This window comes from Accipiter gentilis, chromosome 20, assembly GCF_929443795.1.
Source record: "Accipiter gentilis chromosome 20, bAccGen1.1, whole genome shotgun sequence".
Taxonomy (NCBI): domain Eukaryota; kingdom Metazoa; phylum Chordata; class Aves; order Accipitriformes; family Accipitridae; genus Astur; species Astur gentilis.
This window is the reverse complement of record NC_064899.1, coordinates 19,204,940-19,223,542: the sequence shown is the minus strand read 5'-3', so window position 1 is coordinate 19,223,542 and position 18,603 is coordinate 19,204,940. Positions and strand designations below refer to the sequence as shown.

The 18,603-nt window shown below is 40.8% G+C and overlaps 1 protein-coding gene across 1 annotated transcript; it reads left to right on the top strand.

Annotated features, from left to right (window-relative positions):
• The first annotated feature begins 9,994 nt into the window (after positions 1–9,994).
• Positions 9,995–18,194, top strand: STMND1 (stathmin domain containing 1). The gene is given in 7 exon segments (XM_049824161.1): positions 9,995–10,078; positions 10,948–11,128; positions 13,298–13,452; positions 17,392–17,517; positions 17,931–18,060; positions 18,063–18,156; positions 18,158–18,194. Coding segments are annotated over 7 exon segments (807 nt in total).
• Positions 18,195–18,603: the final 409 nt, after the last annotated feature.

Sequence of the window (18,603 nt, the reverse complement as noted above, 5' to 3'; positions counted from 1 at the left end):
ACCTTGCTTTCAGCCAGAGGTTACTGCTCCTATAATAGCAGCAGCAAAATATTGTTCTTGAATGTAGTCTTCACAGGCAGCTTATGGCAAGATGTTGGCTGTATGCAAGAATGTAATGCTGTAAAAGATCACAGCAAAACCTGCCAGATCTTACCTGTCAGAGCTCTTAGAGAAAACTACTAAGGCCACACTTTGAAATTTATTCTATCATGACTATTCTAAAAGCTGTCATAAACTTTATGAAGGACAGAGAGTGGTCACTCTCTCAACACCCAGCACAGACAACCTCTAGCTAAGGGCAAATTGTGTTGTAAAGGTTTGCATAAAATGACAAGCTGCATTAAAAGCTTGAAATTCCTTTCAGAGGAAGCTAAATATAAGTCACTATATATCTTAGAAGAGCAGCACGGGGGCAGGGGAGGTAATTGATGGTTAAAGGCCAGAGGGCACTTTTTACTCCTTCTGGCTGTGAAGCTCTCACCTGGGAACTGTTTTTGACATCTAAAGATATTTTTCTTTCTCAGTGCTCGAGAGTGCATGTCAGATACCCATCAGTGCTAGAATAGGCACAGCGTGAAATACTTTGAGAAGCTGACATTATATCAATAAGCCATATGTTCTTCTTTAACGGCCACAATGGGAGTCTCTTGTAAACAACAGGAGAAATTATCATGGCTATTTAAAGGCTGAACATTTGCTTAATTTACTCTAAAGAGAAACATTACTAGTACCATTATGTTGGTCATATGTTAAGCTATATACAGCATTAAAGATCTATGGTGACAGGTATACAAACCAAATCACAGCCCCAAATGGACTGGAATCCATTTGCAGTCTTCCTTTACAGGAATGCAAGTTCCAGAGCTCATAACATGACTGAATGATTTTATCAATGTATTTTTCGTCTTTATATAGTGATTACAGCTGAGGGTGCCCACTCACAAATGCACAACAAAACATCATTTCCCCTCCCAATATCACCACCATGCATTGTTATAAATGCTCCAGGACAAACTGCTAAAACATTCCTGCAAGTCTTTATAAAAGTCATAAAGTCTGGATCTTCACAAGTCTTCGAACTGCGCTGAAATCCCTCATTTGTAAACACATTTTTGTATGTATATTTCAGTTTTCTTAAAGAAAACTATCTAAACAGAGTAACCTGCAATTATGCTTTCCTTTTACAAGAACTCTAGCACTTCTGCTAATCAGGAAAATGCATATCCTGGATGCACTTGCCAAATTTAGACAGCTCTACAGTTTCATATTTTACATATCTATTCTCAGATAACTGCTGAAATAATATCCTTTAGTGACTAACTCACCAAATTCCACGTTATCACCCTCAACAACAGCAGGTTCTTAGGCACATAACTTCTTTTCTGTAATAATGAAGCTAGTCTGGAGTGGGAAAAATACACAAATGCACACTAGGAAAAAAAATAGAGTAACTCAACCAAACATCAACCACACCAGTTTTAAAAGTGAGCAATACAAGAGGCAAGATTTCAACTGTGTTTGCATTTTGCTTTTTCCATTTACTGCAGTAACAGACTGTTCTGTTGCACTCACACAGCTCTTCACCAGTTACGCTTGCAAAACCCAAAGTCATTTGCAGAGGGAAATCAGCAGAGCAGCTGTCAACAGAAGAGTAAACTTGATGGTCCCATTATCATTGTCCAAGCAAAATGTTGATTTAGAAACTCCAGCAACCTGGCAAGGCTTACCAAAGGATCTGCAAGCCCACTGCAAACTTCTATTGTAAGGTTTCACATTAGGATTTCACCTCTAATTGATCACACATGTCAGAGAAGCATGGGATTGTTGTATTCTGCATTCCTAAGAGATAACATCTCACACACAGAAGGTAGTACCTAGTCTAAGAATCAGTCAAATCTTCAGGAAGAGTGTTTGATCAGGAGTTAAGTAAGATGCAAGTCTCCTGCTGTCCCTTTACACAGTGGACATTTTCCATCCTAACACAAGACCAACCAGCTTCTTATGTCTCAGCGCCCATTGTTCTGGGCACCTGACAGAAACAGCCCAGGCTCTGCACTGTAATGCTTATTTCTAAAGCTGGTATTTCAAGCACTCACAGTTCCAGGGCATAGCTTAAAGAGCTCTTCTCCAATACAATAATTTTTGTTGTTGTATTTTAGATTGTTCCCCAGCACAGTCTTGCTGACTTCTTTCAAAAAAGCATGAAGCTATGTCCATGCTCATATGGTTGTACTGGTTTGTCATCCTTCCTTAGTAAATTAGAAAAAAAGTCATCCATGAAGTGAGCTGGGGAAACAGCATCATCCTGTGCTCTCCTGTGTAATGTTGGAGCACACTACTAAAAATAGCTGCTGCCTTCCACTCCAGAGATGGAGGCTTCCTGAGAACAAGGCATTTCTACACTCAGGGTATACACACATGATACACAGCAGTCTGGTATATCACCACTTGTCCATACGCAAAGTGAGTAGATTTGTAATATTTCTCCAACCTAAAAGCTCTGCCAGCCACACAGCTAGTATCCTTCTAGAAAACACTCTTCAGCCACCTGCCCCTGCCACTTGAGCAGTTGTGTTTTAACTCCTGGGTTTTTTAATTCTATCTCCACAACTGCTAAAGCAGCATTATGTTTCTGCTAATCTTTTTTGAAATATAAGAAAGTGAAAAATGTTTCAGGAGAAATTTGGGAACCTCTTTGGATGGTTTGGAGAGTTTTTGGTTTGTTTGGGGTTTTTTTCCCCCATTTTAAAGCATAGTTTGTTTAAATAGAAGCAAACAACAAGTTTTTGATCTCAGCTCTCACATACAAATCCGGACCATTCCCCATTTACACAGAAAAGTGGAATCAATCTATTTCTGAACAGCTTTAGGACTGAAAACACTCTCTGCATAGAAGAATAGCAGAGGACTTCAGGAATTGAGTGTGAACAGCTAAGTAAGAGGGAATATTTAGCTGATTCTTAGACTGCATATCTACAAAATTTGTTCCCACCTACTACTATACACCACAAGAATGTCTAAAACTCTTATCAGAGCAACCTCAGTTCTACACAGACTTATGCAAACAAAGTTACAGCCCCTGTCCCACAACAAAACAAAACAGATGAAACAGAAGTGCCTCTGGGCAAAGATAGGCAAAGCATGAAGGTCCCTCACTCTGAAGGGGGCAGAAGCTGGAGGGATGACAAAGGGACAGGACCCACTGAATCAAGGGATGGAAGAAGTGATCACAAAATATTAAAATATAAATATACACCTAGGAACTAATTACAGATAAAAGAGGCTAGGAGTCTGAAGGAAGTTGCCATTGAGCAGAGGAGCAAAGCTGTGGCACAGCTTCCTTAGAAACTGACAATTTTGCACTAAACATCTGCTAAAATGGTATTTGGTCACTGTGCAAAAAGTATGTTTATGATCTGTTGCTTACAGTAATGATGGACTGTGTCTGGCAATGCAGTGTACGCCTTCCTGCACCGTGCACCGAGGAGACTCAGGAGATGAGCAGTGCTGGCTTCATCTCATTGCATGGCCAGTCTCCCAACAGCACAGAAGTGCCACCAGGAACAAGTAGCTCCTCACCTCATCTCTACTGCCTGCTCAGAGAGCACAAGAGGCCAGTGCTTTGCCTGTTCAAATTCAGGAAAACTGTTTGAAGAGCTTTGCTCAGCACAGCCAGCATTCTGTGAACAGCAGCAGAGCTCTAATTAACAGCACAGACTTCATCTCAGCAAACTGTTGTAAAAGAAATTTTAAAAGTACATGAATACTCCAAGTTTAATCCATAAGGCAAAGAGCTGAATCACAGACTCTGACAAGGCAGTCCCTGGAAAGCAGCTATATTGAATGCTCCATTTCTCATTCCAGGAGCATCCTAGGTCCAATGTGTAGCAGCTCTATATGCAGATAAGCTGAAAGAAGAATACCAGTATCACCCATGAGGAAAGTTCAAATCTGGAGTCTAATTAACTTCACAAATCTCCCTTACCTCTAGCATGGGAAAGTTGCAGTCAAGTCAGGCAGTCTCTGTTTATTTCTGCCAGACATCTAGACTCCAGGCAATGGCATTTCTCCTGAGCCCTTTCACAAAGCCCAGACTGCAGTCAGGAACAAGTGAGGACACCAGCTGACCCGGGCTGGAGGGCCATCCACCATCCCAGGTCACTTCGGAGCCAGGTGGTGCTCTCTTGGGACAGCACTCTTCCAGGAGCCAGAGCTGTCTTGTCCCGCAAAAGGAGCTCTAGCATCACTTCACAACAGAGCAAGGCTGATGCCTGGAATATTCCCAGTCTGCTCCAGCAACTAGAAGCTCATGGGATCAGACGCTTATTTCATTCCCTGTGGAGTAACTTGCTCCTAACTGCAGTCTTACCCCAGTGATGAGCAGAAGCTCAAGGTGGGGCTGTCTGTACACCCACACTTCCTTCTCCATTAGCACAGCATCTCAAATAGCTTGAGAAAAGCCATGAAAGGCTTTCAAAACCATGAAAGGCCAGCCTGAATCCTTGTCCAAGAAAGCACTGTGCAAAATCTGCTTTGAACACTGCAGCAAGAGAAAAACCTACTAGCACAGCCTTCTCTCAACAGAGTAGCACAGTACTCTTCCAGTAATAGTAACTAGTAGAATTAACTTGCTCTTACTGGAGAGGAAGGAAAACACTAAGTTTTGTTGAAAATTCCCCATTTCCTACTTGTCAGACTTTCTTTAAACAACCCCATGTTCATGAGAAACTTGCAACCCCAAAGAGAGACTTAAGCACCCCTATTCCTAACACTGATTCCAGCAGGGATTTAGCACTGTTCACTTGAATAGCAATCAGTCAGGGAGACTGAAACAATAACATATGTGAAACAGCTTGAGTCTTGAGGATGTGAACTATACAGAACTAGTTAACAGAATTTTTTTTTTAAACCCACACACTCACCATAACATTCATTTAGTAAATCTGAATACGAACTGTATTCAATAGCAACACAATCTGCATGTGAATGTTCTGTGAAGAGAAAGACTAAATTCCATGAATCAATAATTTGTTTCAATTGTCTTGGTTCTGTTTACTATCTACACTATCCTTGATGAATCTCAACTTATTAACGTTGGACATCCTCTGTTTTAAATCTCTCCATAAGGCTCTGAGTGAACAACGCCTGTGCTTACTTTGACTTCAAAGAGAATTAAGCATCTGCAGAAGTGTTTTCCAGACTGAGCTGCACTTTATAAGCTCTGCTGTCATAAGTTTAGAGAAGAAAAAAAAATAAAACATCACCACATCATCTCAATTTGAGACAAGAGACCCTTCATTTAATATATATAATATTTTGCAAAACAGTACTATTTATACAATGTTGGAATCATATGTATTGTTGTAGTTAAAATTAGCCTAATAGCTATGAAATATTTGCTATTACCATTACAATGTTGGCCTGTTGATTTTTAGTACTGACAGAGCTGCCTGAAATATCTACCGCTTACAACATTTGTTCTAGCTAAAGAGATTTGATAGAATTTGCTATTCAACTGCAACCACTTCCTACTCATAAAACTGATGCAAAGAAGGGAAAAAACAGCTAGTGGGATCCAAAGACATAAACACTTTTACTTATAACTCTGTAAAGAGAAATCCCTCTCTCTCCATATGGTTTTCTCTTGGCTCTTAATCATCTTTTCATTGGCTTCCAGCTGGCTGTCTCACTATCATCTAGCAGTATCACTAGCAAGACCAACTTGTTATGCCAAAGCCAGGCACAGAAAGATGAGAGCTGCAGAGTAGCACAATTGGATGCAGCAATCTTTACTAGGGGCAAATCTAGCCTAAATGATGCATGGTGAGGTCACTTCACTTGCCTCAGCAGAGCAACCACTGCTGCATTCCCGAAACACAGCAGCAGGTCTGCATTTGCACTTTTTAGTAGTGGGAGTGAAGAATGACTACTACAATTGAAGCTACAGGGAAATTCTGCAGGCAGAAGTGTAATTACCTGAGTGGAAATTCTGGCAGAAAACCCAAACCTCTTTCTCTCCTTAAATAGAAACAAATGCTGTGCAGTCACCATGGAGAGATTACGTACAGCATTTGAATCACATGCAGCACTGAAATACAACACACACACAAAAGAGCCAGCCACGGAGCTGGTTTAGCGAAGCACAACCAACAGTCAGCTCTCCATTGACTGCAGCCACCCAGTCAGTGGCTCCCCTTCTAGCCATCTTCCCCTTCTCAGTCTTACAAATATGAAGCTGTATGTCAAAACTCAGGCTCCACATTAAAGGCCAGCTCTGCAAGCTGTTTAGCCCATCTGGGAGGTACCCAGAGCCTGACACAGAGGAGGCAGAGATGGATGCCCTGACAAATTCATCCACTACCACCCAGGTAAGATTTCAAACTGGGAATAGAAGAAAGCCTCAAGGAAAGAAACATCATACAGTGCCTGTCTGTGAAAGTCTACTTGGATTTAGCTAAGCAGACGGTCTTTGAAGTGCAGCAATTCTTGCACAGTCTGTAGAGGCTTTGACTTCAGTTGCAGAAATTCTCAGTTTTGGTCCATGTCCAACATCTCTGGTTTCCAGTCACCTCATGCAGCCAAGCCCACCTCCTCATCTCTCTCCCTATTCCTTCCCCCTGCCCACTCCACAACCCAGCTTGTTTTCTGTCTTCTGCCCCCACCAACCTTCAAGACTCAACCCCAGCCGCAGCCCCCATCTCCTGGGGTGGATTTTTCCCCTCCACCTCATCACCCATGTCTCTAGCGGAGAGCTTCCTCCTCGGGACTGCAGCAGGACCCTGGGAGAGAGACACCAGAGCACAGGGAAAATGGGCACTCTTTTCCCTCCTCAGGCACAGCATGGGCTGCAGTCTTTCAGCGTCCTTTTGGCCTCAAACTCTCCTCCAAACAGCTACTTGTGCTCACTAATAGTTAGGGCACTTCCTCTGCAGCTGCCCAACTATTCAGTCCTATTTTCAAAGGAAAATATTGCTGCTCAGAGTCCCTGAAAAGTCCACCCTGTCGCTTTCTATTGTTTGAAGTCAGTAGAAATGTTGTCAGAATAAAAACGTCAGAAATTTGCCTCTCTCCTTCAAATCAGCCAAGCTTTGTTTTGTTAAGAACTTCAGCCAGCCTCCGAGCCTTAGGAGAGTGCTTTTTATCTGTGTACATGTCAGACTGGTGATACTACATGGGAATCTTTCACTTACTGAGACCAGCAAAGTGTTGCTGTGTATCAGGAATGCCATTCCACGGGTAATCCTTTTCTCACCTCTCTGCAGTAGCTCACTAATCTAGGAGTATAAATCAGAGACAGCTGATAAGGTTGTAGGAACCAAGATGTCTTGTCTCCCATTCAGTTTTCCTAATCATCCCGCAAGCCAAACAGCTTCAGATTTGGGAGTTTGGAAAACAACTCTCCTCATTTTAAAATATACATACATTTCAATTTCCTCCACATAACACCACCAATTATAGAAACAGCTGTTTCTGATTTCGTAATGATTTCTCCCCAGCATGCACATCCCTGTGAATGGCTTTTGTTCTCATACTCACAAGACAAGGCATAGAGACCTGCACTTTTTTCCCCTTCCCACCATTACTAGCCTTCTCACAGCTCCTTTTCCTCTCCAGTTTCAATGTTGTGCTTCACATAGGCTCTGGTCCATGGGTTTTCTTCAAGGGAAATATCCTATATTTGTATTTATGATGAATTATCCTCTATTTTTCAACCAACACCACACATCCTGGTGCCTTGACTGTACTGAAACTTGCTCATTTTTAATTTTACAGATTGATGAAAAGCTGCTAAAATGAGAGGAAGATTTTTCTATTGTCAGTCAGCATCAGTGTGAGAGCAGTCTGCTTTTGAAAGCCTGTAGCTCCAAATTGTTCAAAAACATACTGTTCACCATATCAATTTAATCGTGTGCGTAAGATATGAAAAGATCAGGCTCTAAGTGTACAAGTCACGTTGAGATCTGAGAAGGTTCTTTTCATAAATATGAATGAGGTCCAATTTCATGCCACTTGGTACATCCCATGTACTCTTATTTCTCCAGACTATCACTTGTCTTTCTTTTTATGTGCCAATAATCAATTTGTAAAGCATAAATCATAAAGCTTACCTGGGTTTTGATTAAATGTAAAATCATAGGCTGTAGCAGAATTTTCTTACTTTGATAACTGACATGGTTTCCATTTTATCACCTTATTTGTATTTGAAGGAACAAATAAAAATGACCTTTTTGGAAGGATTAAAATTTTACCTATTACTTATAAACAAGTTTTAGAACTGCACCATCCCAGCAAGTGTTTAATCAGAAATGCAAACAAGAAGCTCAGCCTGTACATCATGTTCTGCCATACATCAAGCAGCAATCACATTTCAGCATTATCACATACAACCTGCAAACATCTGCTAAAGAGAGAAAAAAAAATAGAACAGCAGCAGCAACAACAGAAAACCCACACACCAAAAGGTTATTTGACTGGGATTCTGTGTGAATTCAAACTGGACACAAGAATCAGGTCCCTGTTGATTAGGGATGAAAAAAAGAACAAAATTTCTTGGAGGACACTTGTTTCTCAAGAGACAGTAGATGCACATTTGAGAGTTCCTTGCAGCTCTAGGATGCCAGCACAGATAGGTGCAGTCAGTCACACACACGCACTCTGAGCTGGGTAGAGGCACTAGCTACAGCCTGGAAGCCGTAGAGTTACCTTGGAGCAGTGCTTTGCACAGCCGAATAAAGCACGCCGAGGCAGGGAAGATCACTTTAGGCTCACTGCCATGCAAATGAGTTTATTCAGCCTTCCAACCAGACCAGCTGAGGGTTTGGACTGGAGACAAGAGGAACACACAGGGCTGCCTGCAGCCATCCATCCAGAGTGATCTCTTAGGCTGGAGTCACTCTGTCTCAGTGTTGGGGTTCATTTGATTCTGAAAGCGCACCAGCCTTACTACTTGAAAGACACATTAGTCATGTAAACATCTCTGTTTCACGTATATGGAAAATAAATTTGACAAGTTTTACAGAAAGTTTTCTACTACAAATCACGGTAAGGTCACAAGCTGACATTCACTTGTTACCAGGGTCTCAGGAAGTTAAAAAAAAATAAATTCCTCATAGGTATTAATAATTATTTGGGTTTTTGGAATCTTTTGATTTCATGCAAAGAGTCTGTTTCATGTGAATATTTGTGAAAAAACAATTTATTTCTTCTAACTATAACAGCTGATGATCTCAGCACAAGTGACCCAAGGCAGGATCTTCAATTGACGGCACCGTCTTAACATTTCCCTACTATCTTCTATAACAACCTCTTGGAAGTATAAACCATGGCTGCCTTTTTTTTTTTTTTTTTTTTAATCTCCTACAGACAACTACTTCTAAGGATGTGAACAGACTCAAACAGTAATCAAGAAATTGTACAATGATCTCAAAGGATGCTTAAAACATTTTCCCTAGTCATAGCCTGATGACGTTTCCTCCCATTTAAAAGTTTGCCTCGCTGCTTGGAATTCCAGATTCAGGACTGATCTTTTCCAATGGCTAATGATGCTGAAGAATACTTAAGAAATCCAACCAGAGACTGAAATGTGTGTGTGTTTTAGATGAACAAGATACTATCATGTAAAAAAAAAAAAAAAAAAAAAAAAAAAGGAAAAATGGCTGAAGATACTCAAGTGTCTTCACTTGAGTTCCCACAGGAGGTTCACTAATGCCCTGAATGACCTGTACAGATTTGCTGCTCTCAAACCAACATGCCAGCTGCTCAGAAGAAACATTCCCTCTCAACTTCAGAGGAGGGTGCCTGGACAAAGGCGATGACGTCTGTATGCCAGGACATAAGAGGAAAGCCTTCTGTGGTGTTATTTATTGTAGCAACAGGCCCTGGCAACGGTTAGACTCCATGGTGATAACGAATAACCAAGCTCCCAAGGAAGAGACTAGGGCATTCCTACTCCCTGCACTTGCAGCACGGAGAAGCAGGTGGTCGCAATTTCACCATGGGCTGCAGTATTTCTAACAGGGTCGCTGTCACACAGCTGTCTTCTGAGGAGCTACAGAACAACCAGGAAGCCAAAAGCCAGGTAGTGACGTCTTCCCAACAGACTCCGTATAAAGTATGTTAGGAGAGACCTTAGCATGCGAGTCTACAAGGACATACATATACAGAGAAATAGTTTTGCTGATGTTAACAAGTCAGTAGCTCTGACTCTGTCGGGGAGCTCTAAGAGAAGGGCTGTTGCTCAGCTTATGCTACAGGGGAAGCAAACTCACCATTTGGCCACATGCATGATCAGATTTTACAGCACCTGAAAAGTTGCTTTCCACAGTCTGTCCCACTTGCTTCATTAAAGATACAATTAGAGGCACTTATCTCCCACACCAGTGATGAATTACAACGCTGCAGCAAGGCGGGTTTTGCCTCAAAAAGTTATTATGAGGCAGGGGGCTCGTATATATGTAAGTATTACAGGATACATGTGCACAGCCACGTTGTGAAGTTTAAACAGTTGAGTTGGCTCAAGCCCAAACATGCAGAGAAGAGACAAGAATATATCCAGGCTCTAATCCTGCATTCTTTGGAGGTTCAAAGCTATTATTTAGAAGGGGCACAGGTTAACACTTACCAAGTGCTAATTTAAAACTCAGTTTTAAATTTCTAACCCATGATCCACATACAGAAGGCACTTAAAGTACTGAAACAATACTCCAACACAGTCAACGGGATTATGGATACATTTAGGCTTAAGGTCATTGCTTCCTTTCCAAAATGCTCCAGGAGACTTTTCCTCACCATCAACATCCACCTGTGACAGAACACAGATAAGTACCAGGAATGCCTCTGTTTTCCACTCCACTCTGAACCTGCCAATTCTATGGGACTATTCTAGATACCACCTTAAATGTTTAGAAGCCCAAGGAGATTCTCATTTGTTTCTTCATTTTCTTGTAGACTAAAAATGACAGCACTGCTGGAACAGAGGCTGTCCCCTCACAGGATGGGGCAGCTTGGCCAGTGAGCACTTCAAAGGATGGAGCCAAACTTGCAGATGAGACCAGTGAGGGAGACAACCCTGAGGAACTACCAGAAAGATTTACATCATCTCAGAAAAGCAGCAATGCACAAAGCACAGGTAAACAGTAACTGAAGTTCATACCAACTCCACAAACGGAGACCTAGGAGGAAACAATCTTGGGAGTCTATTGCTACAGCCAACTTCTACACCCAGAAATGTTCATGCTGCGACACCACAAGGATTGAGCTCTTAGCACTGGTTTAAAACCATGCAATAGTAGCAGAAAGTATTTCCTAGCCAATGATTATGTTCTGCAGCATGACTCAACCCTCGCTATCAGAACAGGCAGCAGGGTAGATACTTTTCTTGGCAGGCGCCTAAAACAGACCAAGAGAACAAACTCAGCCTTGTCCCCAGGGGTAGCCCCTCTAACTGGGATTACAGCACACTGGGAAGACGCATTGCCCACACAAGGGCTGTCAATCTGCTGTTACAGTCAGCGTTTACAGCAGAATGGTCAATACAATGCCCCTGACTAGCATCAGGTAGAGAAAGTAAATACCATGTTACTAACTTTTGTTTGCAAATGAAACTTACAAGGCCAGTTATCATAGAGAGAAAACTATTAAAAAAATTCAGAAATGATCATGACGGTAAGCAACGGTCTGCTAAGAATTTTATTTTTTTTTAAGTACAGGTGAACACTTAAACCCAAACTCTTCTATAATCTTAGCGACTCTTACTACACTGGTATCCTAATGGAAAAGCAGCACCATCTTTGGCACATTTAAACCCCCTAATTTTGTAGTTTAACTCTTGTTTTCTTCCAGTGCCATAAACAGCTTACAGTTCACAAACACACTAAATGGAAAATCTACAGTGGTTGTTTACTCTTTGTAATAAACAAGGGTTGTAATAAAATATTTCAAATTGAACACAAAAGGAATAATTACTGGTGTTTGCTATTCATTAAAGAGGACTTAACTCCCAATGCCACAGGAGAATGTGATGAAAGGATTTCATTTCAGATTGAACAAAATTATTTGCTTGCTCTTAAATGGTGTTTCATTTAATTTAAGCTCCTTTTCCTCCCACTTGCTAAAAGATAACTTCACAGGAAATTTCCAAACAAAGTTTTTGAAATCATGCTTCAATTTTTTGTTTCAAGACAAAAAACACCAAACCATACCATGCCAAGATATTCCAACTACATTTTTCTCCTGAATGAATAGATTAGTAAAACCAATACAAATTCACATCACTTGTCAACATTGCCCACTCATCATGCTTTTATTTTTTGCCAAGATATGTATAGTGGCTTCTGACATTTACATGTTCTGACTGACAGCTGAACCCCAACTTTTTGGGTGAGTGGTTCAGTTATTTTAGGAGAGGTGTGGAGTCAGCTTCTACAAGGTGGTAGATGTTCTATATTTTTGTTTTACAACTAAAAAATAAGCCAATGTTGTCATACTCGCTCTGCTTATAAGGAGTGGCAGATGTCAAATAACTGTGATTTTGATTTGGTCCAAGCATTCTTCATACAAAAGCTCTAACTTCTGCCAATAGAGGTTGGGCAGATGGTAGAACTGTTAACTGAGGGTTGAAAAACCTGATGGGTCTTGGCAATAAAGTTGTTCGTTGTTTTTTCATGTCTAATATGTGGAAACTAAACAGCCACTCAGAAGGCTTATCAAAATAATTTGGTTTTTATTCTTAATTGCTGTTTATAAATATATAATTAAGTGTTGAAATGCTTATGATCAGACTCAAATGTAGCAATGCTGTTACCACAAAAATCATAGACCATGAAAGCATACTAAAGTTTGGGTTCATTTAACAGAAGAACACGGTGATGTTTACAAGACAGCCCATTAGTAGGTTTCTACTATCCTGTCCCAGCCTGGCTTTATCTGACCAGATCACAGTACCCTTGAGGACTTGAATTGTAAAGAGCTTCCTACAGACCCTCTTCAGGAACATGCTCAAAAATTGGCTTCACAGGCCCTCAGCACATGTTTCCATGCTTTCCTAAATGTGCCCCTCTGGGTGTAACTGACTACAGTGAGAAACTGAACTAGGTGCCTGCACCGTTCTTCAAGCCACTAAAAAGCTTACTGCAAAGTTCAAGCAGTGAAAAGACCTTTGAGCAGGCCTTCTCCACTGGGTGTTCTCAGTATGTAACCTCTTAAATAAAAACTCTGGCATTGAAAATGGCATTCAGATAGAACTTTTTGATGTAAGTGCTCTACAAGTATTAAGTTTTAATGTTTTCATCTTTTGAAGACGCACTGCTCACCAGCAAGTTCATCAGTAAATCATGGCCCTTACAGGAAACAGAGAGGCAAAAATCATCAGACATTCTTGAGGAGCTTGAGGATGCAGGGATAATCAAGAGCCAACGTACCACTGCCAGGACTGGAGAAGTGTATGAAAACAAGGTAAGTGTCATTATACAAGACAGGACCCCTGCTACAGCTCTGACCCTGCTGTGAGCACCCTGAGATTCAGTTTCTGCACACGCAAAGCATCCAAGCGTATCTCCTCTAAGACTTTAGAAGCAAGTTATTAAACAACAGAGAACTGTATTACAAGGACATTAATACAACAGAAGCTGGCGGCAGTTTTCAGTTGTTTACAGCTTCTGGGCTTGTTTCAAATGGGGACAAAGGAGGCAGCAACAGTACTAAGAACTTGCTCTTTAAAAAAATCACTGGAAGTTAACATGCCACAAACTTGTTTCACAAGTCCACAAAACTAGAAGAAATACTGCTGTCAGGGCATACAATTACACTTAAATTAAGACCTCAGAAATCCTAAATATTCACACTTCTGAGAAATCTACAATTCACATTTGATCTTAGACTAAGAAACCATTACAAAATGGATTTTTAAAAAGTTATAGAACTGGTATTTGACGAAGAAGCCAGTGTCCATTTTCTTTTCATTCAGAATGATAACCCAAGGTTTGTTGTGGCTTCTGAACTCAGTCATTCTTTTGTTGTCAAGCATTGTGTTAAGGATCAGATGCCTCTTCCAGATAGGGTTTTGAGTACAGATGTCAGGAGGGAGAAGGTCTGTGGGGAGTCTGTAAGAAATTTAACACATTTATGGATATGTGTTGTGCAAAGTACAATCCTACCACTGCTTGAACAAAGGAACAATTCAAGCTCAGACCAAGGATGATTCTGAGTAGTTTTGTCATTTGAGGCAAAACATTCACATATCTCTAACCTCAGCCACTTATAATATTGAAGATCAAACAGAAACTTTCATAAGAAGGACTAAACAAGCAAGTGCCACCTTACAGTCTGACCACTGGTGCTTCCTAACACACTTCCTATTGCCAGGACTTTGGAAAATGGAGCTCGAAGGTCTCCAAGTACAGCTTCTCCATAGCCTTTTCTTACTTCCCTCAGACAGATTTTTGAGTATCTGAGAGGATTATCCCCTCTGTGGCTAAATTTAGGTAATGTACCGCAGGCAGGCTTTTGTATTTTTCCCCTCCATAAGATAGGTGAGTGTCTGTTCTTTTTTTCTTCCTGTATTAAAAAGCTGTCTGGTATTAAATTACACATACTCTTCATTGACAGAAACTTGGTCTGTGCTATTTCTCCTTAGAGAATTTCTATCCTCCCAACAGGAGAAAAGCACTTTTTTTTTTTTTGGTCTTAAAATCAGTACAGCTTTTAAAAATGAACCTCACACTTTTCACTAACAAAGCCAACTTTTCCAAGTGATATTTTACATTTGAGCTGGGCCCACTGCTGGGTAACCTACAAGTGAAAACATAAATCTGTCACTAGCAGTTAACTATTAGTTCTCCCTCAGTAGCAACAGAAAATTTGGCCTGTGCTACCTCCTGTAAGAATAATTTCTTTCATTAAAGCTCAAATCCAACACATTACCTGTGAACAGAGGGACTAAATGCACTGGACACAGACACAGTAGAAAAGGTCTATTACCCAGACATATTCCAATTTACAACATGCAGTTCTGGATTTTGAGTATTAATACACAGATAAATTCACATCTGAAATTTTGGAATTGACAGGAATAAGCATGAATAGCTTTATGCTGAAATTTCAGTCCAATAGCTTCAATAAAGAAATGACCTCACAGACCTCACAGCACTATGAAAGATGAGTACAACCAGGTTTGAGATTCTTTTCACAATAATACTGGAGACAGTGATATCCTTGCAAGAGCTTTCCCTTCCTGTGCATAGTTCTGCTCCATGTAAGTACCTGCATCCCTTCAGCGTTGGCAGCTTTACCTGTCTTCTCCAGATTTTCTGCCATTGCCAACACTGTGAAACAGCTAGCTAGCCTTCAGTCTTTTGACCGTCCCTCACTTCATCCTGAATAAAGGTACTCCAAGCGGTACAGGTTAAGATGCCTTGTTATACCTGTTCCTAACTGTTACTGCTCTAAAGGAGCAGTACTTTGGAGAGCAACACTTTATGGGTCTAACGTAACAAAGCCAAGGAAGAGCCATACATGCCACAGGATAAACCAGCCTCTACAATTTTAACAGTGGCTCTTACTCAAAATGCCAGCAGAGCCAGAGCTGCCACCTAAGATACAGGTATCTAGGCTTCTTTGCATGATTACATTTCAGCATTTTGGGGCGGGGGGGGGGATGGGGGGGGGAGGAGGAATGACTCTAACTGCTATTTTTCCTTCCTGTGCTTCAAAAAGATTGTGTGGAATCACAGAATATCTCAAGTTGGAAGGTACCCATAAGGATCATAGAGTCCAACTCCCTGCTCCTCACAGGACTACCTAAAATTAAATCATATGACCAAGAGCATCATTCAGATGCTCCTTGAACTCTGACAGGCTTGGTGCCACAACTACTTCCCTGGGGAGCCTGTTCTGGTGACTGACCACCCTCTCAGCGAAGAGCCTTTCCCTGATGTCAAACATGAAAATGTTTAATCCTTACTCCTGAAGAGTTACATTAAACTCTTAATAAACACCCCTACTCCCAAGAAGTGGCAGCACCCTACTCCCAAGAAGTGGCAGGAGTTGAATTATAGGCAGTACTAGACACTTCAGTTCATTAGTGCAACAGCAGCTATAGGATATCATCTATCAGGTACCTTTTTTCCAAGTCTGCCTTTAAAGGCACTCCTATGTGTGTCAGCTAGAGGGTAAGCAAAAGGACAAAAAGCTGTAGTTTCAAATGGAATGGTCTATGGAAATTTCATCCACTTCTCATGAGTTACTATTTACAAGGGATGTGCACAGATTATTATTTTAGCATTTCCATTCCTCTTAGCTTTCAGTGTGGGTTCACTGAAGCTATGAGGACTCTTGATCTCCCAAAACTGTTTAGCTCAAAGATAAGTTCTTTTCTCAGCTTATATAGGCACAGAACAATCTGGAAAGCAACCTGCTTCCTGAATACTGTTTAGTTTGGACATATTAGAAAGAATTTTCCATTCATCTCTTCCTATGCAGTCCACAGTTTATCTTGGGTAAGGAATGACATGCTCAGTATGCAATACCTTCCCACTCCAGGCTTTTGCTAGAATGGCCTTTGTCATTAGATAGAAGAATTTTTTTTTCTTTTGAAAAAGTCTTTTGTTTCTTTTTTATGATGATTGAACATTGCTTTGTTCAGATTTTGTGTGTCATCTGCATTCAAAACGTCTCCTTTGTATATCAGTTTTCTTCCTACTGATTCATGCTCCACCTTCATCTCACTAAATGAGTCATCTTCTATACTATTTGCAGCATTTAACACTTCTGGCAGTGAGGCCTGACTTCTAGAGTTATTTATGGCAATAAAAGTCTGGGGAGCAGATAGCTCAGGAAACTTGTAATAGGATAGTGATTATTTCAACCCTAGGTCCTTGCTGTGGGTTTAACACTGCTAAAACTGCTTATCATACAGAAAACGGTAGAATTCAGCCTCCTGGCTGATCAAATAATCACTGCATCTTTCCAGGAGCAAGTGCTACCCTCAGCAGCAGAGTTCCAGGATTGGGCTGCTCATTTGCATGCAGCAGAGGCCAGCAGTATCATGATTATGAAACTCTAACAAAATAATTCTTAAATCTCTTCAGCAGTAATAAAGTAACTTTCCTAAATACTTAGGGCCTCATTACCAAATCCCCACATCTGCTGGGTGTACAGCAACATTGCAAGCTTCACAGACACATCACTCAGCAGAAAAGGGGAATTCTCACTACAGACAACAATCACTCATGAGTGAGCACTGAGGTTATTAGCACATCATTATTTCTAGGCTTTCATTGGTATCAGAGTCCATCACCTCCACACATGAAAAAAAAAAAAAAGCAGAAGGCAAGCAGCAGAGTATCACCCCACCATCAAAACATGCTCTGCTGAAAGCTTTTAATGTCTCTACAGAGAGATGCCCTGGAAAAGACACTGAAGAAACCACCAGCTAGACTGGAAAAAATTCAGTTTGGAAACAAGGAAGCAGGTGAATTTACAGTGAAGGACATGAAAACTTCTGCTGAAGCAAAAACACAGGTCATCTAATTCTGCCATGTATTTTTCCAGTGTTTGCTTTATCACCAAAACCCCTCTACTTTTTATAAATCAAGCTAATTCAGACAGTTTATGTACAACCTACTATATTTGCTATATTTGCTTCATAGATGCTGGAAGTCCAGGTTTATTTTTACCGAAAGCCTGGAAGATTACTCTAAAAATATGCATAAGAGGGGAAAACTTCTGGAGCAGTCTTTTTTTTTTTTTTTTCCTATAGCAAAAGATGCATCTTCCACGGACACCGGAATAAATTGGCTAAATTCAGTGCTAACTGGAGTAACAGTCTAATCACATTTGGGTAGAAAGATAGAAAGAACTGCTGCATATGTTTGACACAGATCTACTTCCATCCCTCATTACAAAGCATCACCATTTTTGCTGTTTTGTTCCAGGTTAGGGAAGGGGAACTGAACAAAATGCCACAACACATCACATTTTGTCCAGCAACTGTCCACCAAACTACAGGGAAACAGACTGAAAAGGACTGCCCAAGGTTTGAAAGTGAATGAGGTACAGACAGCCCTCACCTTTAGATGGTGAGCCAGGAGTACTGCTGAAGGAAATAACTGCAGTAGAAGCCACAACCAATAACACTGAGGACTCTGACATCGAGTCTGATAACTTACAATTACATCAATGAAACAATCTGGATCTAAACTGTCCTGAAAAAAGTGAAGACCACTGCTACATGCAGCTGTCTTTTCTAGGGGCATAAGTAAATGATTTATCATGGGGCACAGCTGAGTCTTGCTGCTACCTATCTCACCTGGGAAAGTGGTATCTAACCTTAATTGTTACACACTAATTGAAAGTAACAAAACAAATAAGAAGAGCCAGGAAGAGGCAATTTAGCAACTAGCCAGTCACTAAGTTCGAGCACATACACATTATCATGATTCTATCAAATTTTTTACTATTATTATTATATTATTAAATTTAGCTCACTTCTTGGATGGCTCCATGAAAAGATTCCCTTTCCCTAGGGAGCTGGGAACAGGAGTTTGGAAAGGCATTGTGTACACACAAGAAGACACAAAAGCAGGCGTGTGCAGGGAAAAAGCTGTG